Source organism: Gouania willdenowi, chromosome 6, assembly GCF_900634775.1.
Source record: "Gouania willdenowi chromosome 6, fGouWil2.1, whole genome shotgun sequence".
Taxonomy (NCBI): Eukaryota; Metazoa; Chordata; class Actinopteri; order Blenniiformes; family Gobiesocidae; genus Gouania; species Gouania willdenowi.
The window spans coordinates 19023778-19040107 of NC_041049.1; the positions used below are offsets into that span (position 1 = coordinate 19023778).

Below are 16330 nucleotides of genomic sequence, written 5' to 3' on the forward strand. Positions count from 1 at the left end.
TGAGGTATAAATAGTCAACTTACTAAGTTATTAAAGGATGAGTTCATTCAGAATGTATACATTTATTCAAGATTAACCGCATTAATTTTGCCCCGGTACGTTTAGGAAGCCTCCCGCTGCCCATCTCACTGTAGCAGGAGGGAGGAGCTGCTGCCTCGGGGGTGTGGAGTGTTTACGACAGTGACATAACCAAAAGGGACCTTTAGGGGGAGCGCTAAGCGCAAGTTACTTAGTTCTGCATGACCACACATGAGAACTGTGTTCACTTATTTTGATTGTAATTTTGAAGCAGCAGCTAGACAATGACATAGATTTTCAGTTTGGACCGCGGATTGGAACTAATCACCAGAAAAAAGCCCAGTAAAACTCCAGAAAACAATCACCAGGAATAAATAGTTTCTCCCTAGTAAAGACAGTAGCTCTAACGCCTGACTCGAGGATTCTTCCTTCTGCTGCCGTGGGTTCAAATCCCACTTTTGACATATATATTTTTATTTTAACATATTTAACATGGCAAATTCCACCTTTAAAAATACATGTACAAAAATTTCCTGGGTTAGGGCTAAAATAAAGGGGCTAGCGGTGTAGCTAAAAATAAATATGAGCTAAAATAAAACTGACGGAACTTTATGTCACATGGTGCACCTATCACGTCACCAAAACTGGCCAATGAGGGGCGCTGCTTATGCATAGACTGGCAGTCAAATAATATGTTTCCGTATAAATAGCCACGGCCTATAAAAAAAAAGTCTCAGCTCTAATCTGGACGACCATCTTGGATTGTGTCATCATCGCGGTAAATCGCACATGCGCAAAATGACCCAAATTAACTTAAAGTGGAATTAAGCAAGTTAAGTGTTTACAAGAAAGAGGAATTATATAATTCGGTATTAAATTAATTAATTAACTTTTAGTCTGCTTTATAGAGGAATTAAAGCTCCCATGTAAATGTGGCCAATGATTGGCACTGAAAGCCCAACCTTTATCTGTCCTTAGACCGCTCAAAATGAATAACTCCATATACAGGAAGTTTATTGGCCACTTAAGATTCTTTCAAATTTAAGGGTTACAAAAAAAAAACCTTGCAGAAACTGAATCCTAAACTCAAACACTTAGCTACAGTTGGCAAATTATGCCTTAGTATAACAACATTACAGCAACACTGGCCTGTTTCAATGACTAATTCAGGGGTTCTCAACTGGTCTCACCCTGGGACCCACATTTTGCCAGTCATTACATTGCGACCCACTTTTCTTTTTTTTTTTTTTTCAGAATTCAACCAACAAAATTAATTTTTTCAAAAATAGCTGTTGAAAACACAATCGTTTTTTAAAACATAAATTTACTGTATATATTTTCCAACACCATGCATTTCACAGCATGCCTGTCAAAAGACGTTTCTTTCAATATAAAAGACAAGTCCAACATGAGAGACATTAAGTATTGACCAGCTGTCCGCGACCCACTCAGTACAGGTCCGCCACCCAATACTTGAGAATCGCTGGTCTAGACTATTAGATTTTTATTTGCAAACAGAATATCATAAGAAACAAAGAAAACAAAAAGATTCTGAACACATTTCTGCAATTCAGTTTACATTTCTAAAAAAGAGTGAGAAGAAGTAGTACATACTTAGTATAATCATATTTCTGTATGTACCCTAATATGAATTGAAAATGACACTACATACATCAACAAGCCTTGACAGTAATTCTGTGGCTATACTTTCCTAATGATATTTCCACGATCCCTGGTGGAAATTTCCCATGCATAAAGAAGCATCATCATGTAACTGTACACAGATATTGACCCCACAAAGCCGCGGTGTACAGGGTTTTCCTGTCATCAGCTACTTGTGCAGATGCATGGTGACTTGCATGTGACTGTCTTTCATCTTCTTCCAAATGGACACACAAACACACCTCCTTGAGAAATTCCCCGCCTACCAAGCTACCAATTCTATTTATAAAACAAGCCCTGAGCATTAGTGAAACCCACGCACATGACCTGCAATAACCTTTGCTGAAACGATAACTTCAATAACTGCAGTGTCTACATTTCCTCGTTTCCTCAGAGCCGAGTCCTCCTCGAGACATTTTGTTTCCATCTTTTATCCACTTAAGTGTGCAATGCATTTCACGCTGACTTCTGATCATCCTGTCTCACCTGGTTTTTAGCACCTCATTCATCTTCTGCTCCAGGTCCAACCTCTTGCCTCGTTCCTTCTCCAGCTCTTGTCGTAAGGAGTCCACATTAGTCTCTTCTCGCAGTTTTCTCAGCTCCTCCTCTGGAAGACAGGACACTAAAAAGGTCAATAGCTTGGCTTTTAAGTGGTGGGCAGAGGTAAATGTGGCCCACGTGGTTAGAATGAACAAAGGTATTGAACTTTCATGTGGACCCATTGACTGAACTTCAATGGCATCCAGGTGATCGATAAGTCTACCTTTCATTTCATCTCTCATCCTTCACCTTTACCTGTACCCTCTACTACCTCCAACAACAGGCTCTAATTATCAATTGGTTTCAGGTTTCTGGACTTTCTAAGCCTGGGGTGCAACATCAGCAGTATTTTCTCTCAGCCTATTGTCACAAACTAAATGGACACATGAATATTGGAGGAGGTGTTGCAATCAAGTGTGCACATGTGCTGAAGCTCAGACAAAAACAACAGAAAGCCTCAGTGTTCTCTAATAAGAAAGAAAGCAAAATTGACAGAAGATTAGGTAGATCATCCACATGTGAGAACGTAACAAAAAACAAATCTTCCAACTTGGCAGAGAGAATTAAGCATACTGTGCTATTAAGCATAGCATTTGGAATTTACTTGAAAAAAATAGACCTCAACCCTCAAGCATCCCTAAAAACGTAAGTTGATGGCTGATCATTGGTGACTTTCCAACCAATAAAACATTTCCCATGTCCTGACCTACAATCTCCTAACCACACTTCATCACATATATGTATAGATGGATATCACAACATCTTTGCCAAATTTCATATCTCCCTTTTGTCTATTTTTCTGGTTAAAATAACCTTTTTAAAAAAATAATCATAATAAATAAACAAATAAAAAACAAAAACTTGATTATTAAAACTCCCTAAAGCAAAAGCTCCAGCAACAACCTAGAATACTTAACAATTCCATTATTTTTCTTGGATCATTTTTGGAGTTTTGTCATTTAAGGAGAATTTTGCAACTACTCTCACAACCTACATCCTACAACCCATATAATCAATGACTACAAATGCTAGAGATTATTGGGGCTATTCTGTATCCAAATCTAACAGCACTTTGGTTAGACTTCTATTGTACCAACCATACCCTATTGAATCAAATGATGTATAGAGTAAAAAAACAGGACAGGGAGCACCTCATCTGACTTTATGTGTCCGTGTGTGCATAAGAGGCTGGCCAAAGGTTGCAAAGGGCTAAGCTGCTTAATGCTGTCATGGGTGCTCTGTGCCCCAAAGCCAAAGGCCAACTGTAACCCTATTAGTGAAATAGCTGAAAAAAACTGTACTAAGGTTGGTGTAGGCAGAATAGGATGAGTAGTTAATGCTTTGCCAAAAAACAAGCACTGAACAAACCATAGTATGGTTTGCACACAAATCATAGCAGAAAGCTTGAAAAACATTTTTAGAAAAAGGTTACAGCAAAATAAGGCACATACGTGTAAAGCTGGGTACACAGACACAATCAAGCCATTTTTGTCTTGATTTTTACACCTTTCTGACCAAGGTCCAAGGATAGCAATCCCAAGTTATCTTATGTCTTGTACGATTATCCTGTGGTCTGAGGCGTGTTAAGAGTGAAGTTGTCCCAACAATTGGCTCTGAACCAGGTTGGGCCAACAACTGTAAATGTTAAACTTGCTAAATATTTACAACCAAAACTCCTCATGTGGTGAATGCCAACGAGTCCCAACTCATGACCCATTGATTTGTAACATGGAACAGAATGTAGCCAATCAGGGAGTAAACTGAGAAACAAGTAATGTTGTGTTACAGCCAACTCAGAAATCTGCCTTCCAAGCTAAAAATTCCAATCTCTGAGTTCAGCAGTAGCACGTCAAAATATTTCAAACATGGTTAACTCGTATGATTTTAGAATTTTTTCCAACTTTACAAGTAGGAGCACCGACTTCAGGTTGCGTCCCAAGTCATTTTTTTTAAGTAGAGGATCAGAAAGTCCTCATTTGCTACGAATACAGCTTTAGGTCACATTGTTAAATCAAATTTGATCATGCAAGATTTCCGGCATAGAGAAAGATCATTGGTAGGACAGAATGGTTATAGTGTGGTGAGCTGTATTGACATTATCAGAGTACACCACACCCAGTACTTTCAAAGTTGTTCTATGCCTGATTTTTATCTTCATGTGCGGGATTTGCACCAGATAAATCTCTTCAGATCTAGAAAAATCTTATACGTGTACACCACTTAAGGCGGCATTCGTGTTTTCAGGCTATACGTAGGTGGACACCAAAAATTTTATATTTCCTCAGAGTATAAAGATCTAATCCGATGAAGTTAGCATTAATGCATGTTAAGACCACTTATCTACTCACCTTGACTAAATGTGTTTCAAACTTCAATTAATTTTTATTTTGTGACTAGCTTAAAACTCAGGTGAAGAATGTAAAAGTTTGTGGCAGGACTGGTTTTACATTACCCCCAATAGATCATAAAGGCAACACAAAGTTAAACATAAAAATATAAAGTTCTTAAAGTTTTCCATGAGACTGGAAATTATACTCTGATGGGAGACTTGCAATTTTGACACTTTATAACCTTGAGGTACCGGTAGTCCCAAAGTGCTTCACAATAACAGCTCATTCACACTGACATTCACACACCAATGGGACAGAGCTGCCATGCAAGGTGCTCATCTACCAATGGGAGCAACTTAGGGTTCAGTGTCTTGTCCAAGGACTCTTTGACAGGTATACCACTAGAACTGAAACCAAGGTGTCTGCTGCCTTTATCACTATGAAGCTAAATTAACCTAGTGTTGAATTGTTCACCCATCAGTAGTGAACGTGAGCTGGAATTAGACTGTCATGAGATGATGTGTTTTTGCAATAGCATATGAGCGAGCGATCCCACAGATCCCAAAGGATTTACTCCAAGATAGAATGATTGTGGAGGCCATTAGAGTAATAAACGAATATCACGATTTGAAAAAAATTTTTTAATAGAAATGCTGTTTTTTCCTTCAAATCTGAGTAATCTGAATGGAAAACCAGATGAGTCATGTCCTCATGGCAAAACATTAGCAACAATACTCTAGTTAGACTGCTCAAAGGGCCAAATATGTATAAAAAACTCTTGACAAAAGGCTGAATTGATTCATGCTTCAATGTGACTTGCACTAAACTCTGAGCCTACTGTCTTAATGAGGCAGCAATCCAGAACACTGTGACTTTGACAAAATTGTACAATTTCAGTCAGCCTATCTTCACTGTAGCCTTATTTTCCCAATACTAGCTGACAGGGACACATGGTCTTCTGTTGGTGTGGCTTATCCAGCATTTCGCCTTCAGAATGTTTGCTTTAAAAACTGGAGATGGATTTATGTAAAAACCCCAGCACACCATCTTCAACTTTAGCAGATTATGTGGTCACCTCAACAAGCCTGATTACGTCAAGTATTAGCCATGGTTGAATTTTAGCTTAAACAGTAAACAGGTGCACCTAATTGACTGTGTGCTGTGTGTTAGTGAAGAACATTTACAGGACAGTCTTACATTTGGCATGTCAGTCACTAGTGCTGTCCTTACTTTCACACAAGTTAGTTTGTTAACCTTTACCCCATATTTTCACTCCCCTCCTTCCCCTGAGGTTTCCTGTACTAAATGTATATGTTGCTGCCTTCCTTAGACTTGCTTTATCATTCTGATGCATTTAATAATTCTATGGGCATTTTTCTCCCTGTAGGTCCCTTCCTTCCACACAGACAATATCCTTCCTGATACTAAAAAGGGAGAAGTCTCATTCCAAGAGTCGATACCTTTGCATGTGATGAGGGGCCACTGTACGACACAGAACAGCATGACAATATGTAATGCATGGCAGACAAATAAAGCCGAAGGACAATCATTTCCCTGTTCCGCTGGGGCCCTGGGCATTAGAGAGCTTATTAATAATACTGTCACCATGTCCATTCTGCTTCTAAAACTGGATTACCGGCTTCTATATTTAAAATTGACATCTGGTTAACACATTAAGGGATACGTTCACTGCAGCCAATTTAAGAGCTCACAACCAGGCCTTTTGAAAAACACGGATGGGGAGTTGGTTAAATAGGAAGTTTGGAATTGTCATTATTAATTGTAGTAACTTCTGACTGCTGGAAAGCTAGACATACTTCCGTGGTAGAAGACCAAAAAAAGATCATTATTGTATAACAGGTTCACCTAAATATAGACCAGGTTTTAGATGATGACCTGCTCCAATACACAAGATTGTAAAGTGAGGTTCCTTGTCAGGCATTCTGCAGAACTTTACAATGACACCTTCATTAAAAGGTGAGTTCAACAGTGTTAAACATCCATATTGTTTGTGTCAAACAGAAGGATGTTCAATAAAAAAAAAAAAAAGAAAACATCTGAAAACTTGCAGATAACATTCTTTATAGACCCCTAAAAAGTAAAATTTCCAAAAGATGTAATTATAGCACAATAAAAAAGAGATTAATGTGAATTGAGAGTCTGGCATAAAGAAGGCACAAACCTTCAGTTACACAAACTTAACTCATTATGGCTATGATGATGGATAGAAACTAATCAAAATCTTGAATCTTAGTAAATGTATCTCTTGCCTTCAATTGTGTAAGATCAAACCAAACAAACTCACTGAGGTTTAGGTTACTTTTATGCCGTTTGAGCTTATCAACAGTTCCACTGTAAAGCAGCTCAAAGCTGTCAAACGTGTAGTCCTCCATCTTGCACTTTCCCACATGTCCATCTACTTGATAAGTCCATCCACTGGATCGTGACGGCAAAGTAGCTGCCTTGGTTCTTTCGTGAAATTTAGCCACGGTGACGGGTTCCTTTATCCAGGCCCAGCTCATTTCATTTACAATCTCTGCCTAGAGATACCCAGAGTCTTCCAAGCTCATCAAAGGTTCGGCACATCCTGCACCTCCTTTAGTCCCATCCGAACAGAAAGTAAAAATGAAAAACCCGTAAAAAGGCCAGGCTTCTATGCACACACAGGGTGAAGGTCAGTCATCACAGTGGGTCTGAGTGAGCTGGACTCTCGATAAAATGAGAAGGGGGCAGTGGATAAGAGGTGGGGCTTTGCTTGGTGGCCAACGCACTAAGAGTACCTGGAACCTGAGATTTATGTGGAAACTGAAGCTTTTCAAAGCAAAGCAACCTTGCACGTAGATACAGGTTTACAGGACTGGGGATTTGTTGCAGGAATGTCTTGCATTTGTAAAGGTGTTTGTGAACTGGACAATGTATGTATGACTACTATATACACCATATAAGGAACACAAATTGCATTCCTTTTAAACATGCAAAGACTTTAAAACTACAAAGGAAAAGTACTGTGCAATATGTTCAATCCAGGCCAGCTACAATGGCTCCTTTCATAAAGTGAAGGTGGGGGCATTGGAAGGGGGGAAATCAGAAAAAGAGGAACAGAGCAAGAGGGAGGGTGAGAGAATCAGCTGCTTTACACCAGTCACTCATTGTTACCATTTTCCTCAAAGTTAGACACTACTCGGTTGTCTTGGACGGAAAAGGTAGAGTTAATTTCTACAAAAACTGAATGTAGTATCACAATAATACAGGGTTTAGATTGTCCAATCACTTGTCAATGTCTGATATGAGTAAGCTAGGGGTTATAATGTTTTTATATCTTTACCACTTTACCAGGATGAAGACCAACTGGCAGAGTTTTTCAATACAAAATGCCCCATTTATCTGTGTCCTGTGCTCAGTCTATATAGAAGGCCATTCCCTCTCTGTGGCCTCTTTCCCCTCTCACCCTGATACCTCTGGATGACCTACATCTCACTGATTCTTTTCACGCAGTACAACATGAAGCTGATTTCATGTCGGATAATCAAACTTCCCCACCACTCTCCTTACATTACACAAGATGGGGTTGTTCAGATCTTTCACACCCTTCACTGACCTCTCGTTTACAGGCCGTGTGTGGGAGGCTGACAGCATGCCGTGTGGATGTCTGTGTGAAACCTAAGATTTGTTTACAGTTTAAAACTCGAGAATTTGACGTAGAACAGATAACCATTACCTTATCAACCCATGGTTGAGTGGCCAGGGAAGGAGCCACTTGCTTGTTCGGAGAGCGGCATATTAAATCATAATCACATTTTTTATTACATTAAATATAGGACTATTCTTCAAATCTCATACAAATAAATACATTTTCAATCACATATTTAAAAACAATATGAATAAAATTAAAAGAAAAAAAACATGTGCTCCCCCTGTCATGAAGTTGCACCCCCCAACCCCCAGTTTGGGAACCACTTTGAAACATTTAATATGGATGTAGGGCATCTGATTTTCTCAGATGTTTCATTCTAAAGTGTACTTTCAAGGGACACTCAAAACTGGGTGATGTGTGTGCGCTAATATTTCCGAGATGGAACTCAATTTGAGGGAATTTAATTGTTTATAGGACAGTGACACAGAGAGAGCAGTGAAATAAAAGATTTCATCAGTGAATCTGTTAGTGTGCAGCCTCTCCGTGTGAGTTCCTTTGCCTGGTGTGATGTAGGGCAGCTGCTCGGACACCATATCGATCAGCCAGTCACTAAAAAACTCCAGCAGTGGCCAGTTTTCCTGTAGTGACCTTCAATAGTCAGTAGCCTCACACCCTACACACACGAAAGCCAGAACATTGCCACCACATTCAGCAGTCTCCAGTTTTATGGAGCCAATAGTTGAGAAACCAATAAACTCCACATATAGAATGGATCCACGTCAATGTGAGAATATAAAATCCTGCCTGAATCAATAGCAATGTCAACTTTAAAAACGTTCAATGATTGATGAAAAAATGTATTGCCATTTGTGTGCTGTAAGAAAATATCCTCTCAAATATGGTTTTTAGTAATATACACTACCTTGTAAAAAATTAGATTAGAAGCAATACATGCACTAGACATGTATATAACATAAATGTGTTTAATGTATTACTAATAGGGATGTTTGAGATTAGCTTTTTGCAGATATCCAATATACAGATATTGTTCAACACTAATACATATACTGTATACTGTATATATTCTCCATGGAAATAACAGCTTAAGCCTTTTAATGTAATGCATCACTAAATCTATTCCACAAATCAATATCAGTGCAAAATAAATTGTTGTCATATGATGTCTCAAAAAACAGCACATCGTTTTTTTAATATAGGTGGAAAAACCGATATCGATGTTGACCGATATTACATTTTATGCCTAATATTGGCAGGTAATATCGGTGGACCATTCCTAATTACCAATAAACAAAATGAAATTTTGTACCTTAAAATACAATCCATGGGGAATAGCCATTTATGAGTGGATGCAAAACCAATAGCATCATTCACATACAAGATGTAATGGCGATAACATTAGACTTACCGGGGTACGAGTCGATGTGATTTAGAGGAGGAAAATCTACTAGAGAAACACCTGTTGGCACATCTGTCATTACTGCAGGTTAACTAAATGGCAGCAATCGTGTCTCCGTGATGAACACCTTCTTTTCTACTCCTGGCTACTCTACAAGTTGAGCATTATATATGATCTTTGATAGAGCTTGCAAAGTAAACAACATTTAGCACATACAATTTACAAAGAATGTAAAAAAGCACTTATACTATATATTTTCCTTCTTTTTGCACACTCTGATCTACTTTTCTCCTGCACCCCAAACTTTAATTTTGTATAGGCAACACTATGATCACCTACTTCATATTTTGTCCATCTTTTGCAGCTGCAATGCACTAAAATAGTCAGACACCTCTCAATCTGGAACAGCACTAAAGCTCTTCAGTAGTTTGAGCTACACAGCAGCTGTTCTGTTGGATTGGACCCCACAGACCACCCTCGGTTTTCCATCATTAATAGACCTTAACTATTCATGACCCAGACCTCCTTCCTTGTCCCTCTTTAGAGTTATACGTTTTCAAATTACTGCACAGTGGGAGGTTCTTGATCCTTGTCAAACTGGCTTTTACCAACAGGTCAACAACAAGTGCCATGATAAGATAATGAGTAGTGTTTAGCTCACCTGCTACTGCTACACAGTATATTTACCTCACATAAAACATTGCAGATTTCTAATTGGTAACCCAAGCTTTACAACAGATGGTTACTCAGTCTTTAGAACAGTTCATACAGTCAAACTTACTAAAAGAAGAAATGTTAGGAAACAAGACCTAAAAATGTACTAATTATGAAGAAAGTAAGGTTTTCCAAAAGAGCCTTTTTCTCCAGCACTTTCCATCATCAGAGTAAAAAGAGGTGATGGTTGAATTCAATAGTAAAATCAATACCGGTCCTTTAAAGTAATCTGATAAGTGTCTGCTGTGTGAGAAGCAGGGAACAGAGGCCTGCAGAGGAGGGATGGAGATAAAGAAATGGAAACAAGAACCAAGGCACTCACAACCCCCGCTGCATTGTTGGCTTTCCATTTATGTGAACTCACACCTGGAAAAACAGTTACAAATTAACCAATCTAGAGTTCTGGGAACAGGGCGGGTCAGTCACAAACACCAAGGGGGATAAGACACAGAGCACAGTAGAGAGGAAAAATCACACCTCCTGTGAAGACCGGAGACAATACACTCAAGCAGTGTGTTTTGGTTTTAGTATACGGGGCCTATATTTATTTTGGGCAACAGAGTGAAGGACATCGGAAAGAGGGAGACGCCTACTCAGTTTAAATCTGTTCTTGGAATAAATGCAAATTCAGAAAAGCGCAGCGCTTATCAAGGTTTAAAGGATAAATCTGAGTTCCTTCCTTTAATTTAGTTACTTTTTCATAATTAATTAATCTGCTCGAACAAAACTTTACCCTAAAAAACAAAACACTCAGAACTCAGGTTTATAATAAAAAAAAGTGCGATGAAGAAAGAGGTTACAATACAGTATCTTCTTGGATAACCTAACGAACCTGAAAATGATTCATAATTATTTGTTTAAACTTTCCTATTGTTTCTTGGCCTATGTGACAAATTAAACAAATTTAAGATTGCATGTGTCCTCTCAGAGTATCTTGTTAGTGTGTTCAATTCTTCTATAGCATTGTACACTTTTTGTATTTTTTCATTTGTATTTTCATTGTAATGTTATTTCTTCCAACTTGCCAGGGACTGCAGATGGAAAGTAGCCTTTGGCTAATTCCAGCATATTTAAATTAATTAATATACACTGTCCCTTTTAAATAATTGAAATAAATAAATATTTGCTTCACTGACTCGAAGCTGAAGGGTTATGACTTTCTGCTCCAAAGATTCTAGTCTTTTCTGCGGGTGTTATCATATTCTCCAAGAACATGCATGAAACAAAATTCTTCCATTTCCAACCCTTAGTCCAAGACCATTTATATCATGTCAGGAGTAAATGCATTTAACCCTATGGTGGAGTGTGCACCGCTATAAAGCCCAAAAGAGCAAGAATAGAAACAGAAAGCCTTGGCCCCACCGGGTTCATGTTTGAAAAAGCAAGACAGCTTTTGTGAATGTGACTCATCTCTTTAAAAAGACTAACATGAAGAAATAAAAACAGTCTAAAAAACAGAGTTATAATATTGCTTTGGGGCTGCATATTTTCCTTGTTACAAAGGGCAGCTCACGTATTTAATCATGTCAAAGCATTTAAGAAAGAAATGTGTCATCAAGACATTGGGTCATTATACTTTTTAACAAAAACAATAAATACGCTTTTCTGCAAATAAAGAATAGTTAAAGGTTTGCATTTTATTATTAATACAAATAATTATCATCAAGTATGATCATTTTTATCTTTATCTGAGATAAACAATAATATCAGAGGGAATATAAAATAAGCACTACTGTTTTAGGTGATGGCTGCAGTTTAATGTCATTTGTTCAGATCTCCATTAGATGCAGCTAATTTTACAGCAATTTTCCACAATAAAGCATTTCACAACAGCAAAAGACTACTGCTGTAGCCGTTCAAGTTTTCATTTTTCCTCAGGTTTTCGTTAACGTCAAAACGAAAAGCCACTTACATGTTATGTTAGTGTTGAAATATAGTTACAAAATATAGTCAATGGTCTTTAAAACGAGGCCTAAAGATGTCAGGTTTAATGGGTATTGGTGATATCTTATCGCAGATTAAGCCTCGAGTAATTGACACGTTAGCTTTAGCATTTCTTATTATGAAAAATGTGGCAAGTCACAAAATAGATTATTGTTCTGCCAGAAAAGCTATTACACAACACATAAAGCCCTGTTTTTTCCAGAATAGCCTGTTCAGTTTCAGCTCACTAATCTCAATATCCTCAGCTAATGACAATCAGTATACAAGTATGAGAGTCTCCATTCATTGGACCGAACTAAGAAAAAGAAAAACAACCTTGTCTATCAAAATTATTCTACACCCGTCTGGTGTTTACTGTGAGGATGTAGTGCATGACAGTAGAAAACAGTGCAAAGGAAATCAAGTTGACGGTGACTTAAAGGTCCCATGTTAAGCTAAATGGACTTATCTGAGCTTTTAACAACATAAAGTGCTATTAGGGCTTCATACACATGCACAAAGTGTTTTTTTTCATTGATTCCCTCAATCATTAGTTAGAGGGTGATTTGCTCTTTTCTTACTGCAGGGTGAGCCCAAACACCTCGCTCCAATTTGATGACGCGTTCCCATTTTGATGACAAATTTGACGTGGAACTGAGCTGGAGAAGCCGCGCCTCCAGGAAGCTCTCTGCCTTGATTGACATGTAAACAGACACGCCCACGAAGGTGAGCATTTCAGCGTCCTTCGCGCAGTGCTATGTATTTATTTTCTACAGACTATGTATGTACCGCCCCGCCCCCACGCTATGTTTCGTGTTTATAAAGCAGCATGAGCTCGACTACGGAGTGGGTGGGAGGAGGGCGGGCCGTCCTCTGGCCCTACGTCACCGTGCTGGGAGGAGAAAGTCAGTGTTCCGTCTATAGACACGCCCACTCATCAATATGCATAAGTAGGCCGCAAATCAGCCTGTTTGTGTAGAGTTGCTCAGAAAGTGACTTTTCAGAGGCTAAAACTCTGGAAAACAGGAAAATAAACCTCAAATACTATGTTTTTGGGGTTCTTAGAACAAATGAAGATGGGTGACAAATAGCATCATATGGGACCTTTAACACATCTCTTCCTGTTTATAATATGGGACCTTTAAGCACAAGGCTAAGTGCTCAAGACTCCATTAGTTGCTAATGGACTGTCATGCTTCAGCATTCCCTGAAGTCCAATTTAAATTGCCAAAGATTGAATAAAAGATTGAGCGGAATGGAAATCAAATGGGATCAAAGGGTGAAAGAGAAGAAACTAAGAACTACCTGGAGCCATCACTACCCTTTTACAAACAGCAAGGAAATGTCAAGGAACTGCCATCTTATATCTCCCATTTGATCTAATGAAACTGTCACAACAACAACATTTAAAGAAGAGACAAGGTCAATGACAAAATACAATTGCAGAGAGGAATCCTGGGATAAAAGGAATGGAGCAGGGAAAACAGGAGAGGAGAAGTGAAGCGAGGAGTCTTCATAAGCTGGAATGCTGTCAGCGTGAAATGAATCTGTCCCATTTCAGCTCGGCCACAGGAATTATGAGAGGATGTAGCCTGAGGTATTGTCTTTCACACAACACTCCCTCGCTTTCCCACTGACACACGGTATACTGGCAAGAGGAATGGGAGGGAAAAACAACTTCAGTCTACTATACAAGCCTGACAACAGTAACAGTGCAGGACAAAACTATCCTAATAAACAGACAAAAGCATACTACAGCTGTAGTCAATGACGATATCAATTCTAACGATATAATGTCGGCTTCATATAACTCCCTGAGCTATAAAAGTCTATGAAGTGCTGAGACAACATGGGTGGAAATAGAGCATTAAATTGTACCTGCAGTTTTTTTTTTTTTTGTTTTTTTTTCAAAGCCGGCTTTTTTTTCAAAGCCGGGTCTCCGGCTTTGCTGCTCCGGGGCCCACAGTACCGCTTGCCCGTCTGCACCATCTACCATCTCGCGTGGCCCGCCACGCGGACGGGCCCGGCTCGCACCGGACAGTCCTCCTACATGTACACTTCACCTCACTCCCAGCTGGTCTGGCCCATTCACAATATGCACCACACACCCATACCCAACCCTTGGGGGGCTGGATGGTGGGACTGGGGGTGGAGGGGGCCGCCACCTGTGTCACTATGTAGTGGCGTGGGGGCGGCACTCCCACCTCTAGTTACCCTACTAATCCCTCCAATTTTAATCACACCTCAACATGCCACCCCCCGGAGGGTGTACCCTCACTTACACCCTCCGGCCTATTACACCACATACACGTATATCCACAGAGGTAGGATGGGGAGCACCGCTCCCCTCCATCCCCCTTCTTTTAATTACACCCCATACATTCACTGAACACACACACTCACACAGGGGATAGGGAAGTGCCTCTCCATTGGGGAATGGAGAGGCACCATAACAGGGTGGTGGGTTGGCTCACATATTTGGGCCTCTCCGGTGGGGGCCTGGCCCCTCTGTTGGTGGCTGGGCCACTACATAGAGTGAAAATACATCAGGATGGTGTGGTCGGGCGTGGCGGTGGGTCTCGGGGGGGCTTTGTTGGGGTCTCTCCTTGCGGGGTCTTTCCGGGCGGTGTCGGCCTGGTGGAGCGCGGGGACGCTTCCTCCCCTTGGGTGAGGCTTGGTGCTTGTTTCGTCGGCTGGTGGCCTTGGGGGCGGGCCCCGCGGTGTGCGGGCCTGGGGCGGCCTGCCTCGCCGGTTTGGGGGGTGGGTGTGCTGGGGGTGTGCTGGTGTCCTCACCGGGGTTGGGGCGGGGTTGCTAGGTGCCTCGGAGCGATGCTGTTTACTGGGGGGCGGCGCTAGCTGTTCCGGTGGTGGAGGTTGCTGTCGGCCGCCTGGTGGGTCTGTCCTGCCATCGGCGGACTGGTGGGTGGGTCCGGGGCATCTTTGGCTCGGGGCTGCGGTTCCGCACTTGATGTGTGCCTTTGGGGTGCCTCCGTCCCCGCGGTGGGGATCGCCGGTTGCTCGCGGGCCGGTGGGTGGCGCTGCTCCGTGGCTGGCGCTGCCCGGGGGGCGGCGGGCCCTGGGCTGCTGGCCTTGGGCTGTCCGGGGCTGTGCGGTCCTGCTGGGCTGTGGCCGGGTCCTGGGCGGGGGTGGGGGGTGCGTCCCGGGGGGCTTGGCCCGGGGACTTGCCCTTGGGGGGTCCTGGTCCCGGGGGGTGCTCCTGAGGCCCGGGGTGATTGGCTGGCTGGCCGGGCCGGTCCTGGCGGGGGTCTTTCGGGGCGGGTGCCGCGTGCCGCGCCCTTGCATACCTAATGGTACGGCCCCTGCTTGGGCAGTGCCCCGTGAGGCAGGGTGCTGGGGATGCACAAGGCGGTCTGGCTTGGCCCTTGGAGGGGGCCCTGGCTTTTTTAAAAAAAAATAAATAAAAAATAAAAAAACTAAAGCCCGTGGCGCGGGCGACATCAACAATAGGTGATTTGGGGCGCCATGGGGGGCTAGGTTGGGGTGCCTGGGGGCCGGCGGGGAGACTCCCGGCGGCCCCCTGGTGCCTTATGCGGCTTGGGGTGTGGTCGTCCTCCCTGGGCGGGCTGCCCCTGGTGCTGCGTTCATTCCGGGTCCCTCTGGCCTGGGGTCGGGTCCCTGCTGGCTCTGGGCCCGGCGGCGGGTGCCCGCCGGCTGCCCGTTCGGCGTGGCTCTGGTCGTCTGCTGGGCGTGGGCTTCGGCTCCTCCGCTGGGGTCTCGGGCGGGGAGCTCTCTGGGCCCTCCCCTCGGGGGGTTGGGCGCGGGGGTGTGGGGGGGGTGGGGGGGGATGGGGTGGGGGGTCTGGGGTTGGGGGTTGGATTGGTGGCGTGGTGCGCTGGGTCCTTGGCTCCTTGGGGCTTTCTCGGGTGTGTATGGGGGGGGCGATGGTTGCCTCTCGGTTTGGGATCTTGGGGGCGTTCGGGGGGCTGCTTGGCCGTGTGGTGGTCGCCGGGGGCCCCCGGGTTGCCCGCTCTTGCTGCTGGCCTGGCTGCTTCCGGGGCCCGGGGGCGGCTCGTGGGTTTTGCAGTGGCGGTTCTTGGAAATACATTTGTCATGGATGCACTGGCCTTGGGC

General features: G+C 42.4%; 1 protein-coding gene across 2 annotated transcripts in view; it reads right to left on the reverse strand.

The window, feature by feature from the left end:
* gramd4a (GRAM domain containing 4a) overlaps nt 1-16330 on the reverse strand; it is a 59452-nt gene that overhangs the window by 18786 nt on the left and 24336 nt on the right. For both annotated transcript variants that reach the window (XM_028450781.1, XM_028450780.1), the window contains exon 4: nt 2167-2287. In XM_028450781.1, coding sequence (XP_028306582.1) covers nt 2167-2287 — 121 coding nt within the window. The remainder of the gene's footprint in view (nt 1-2166; nt 2288-16330) is intronic.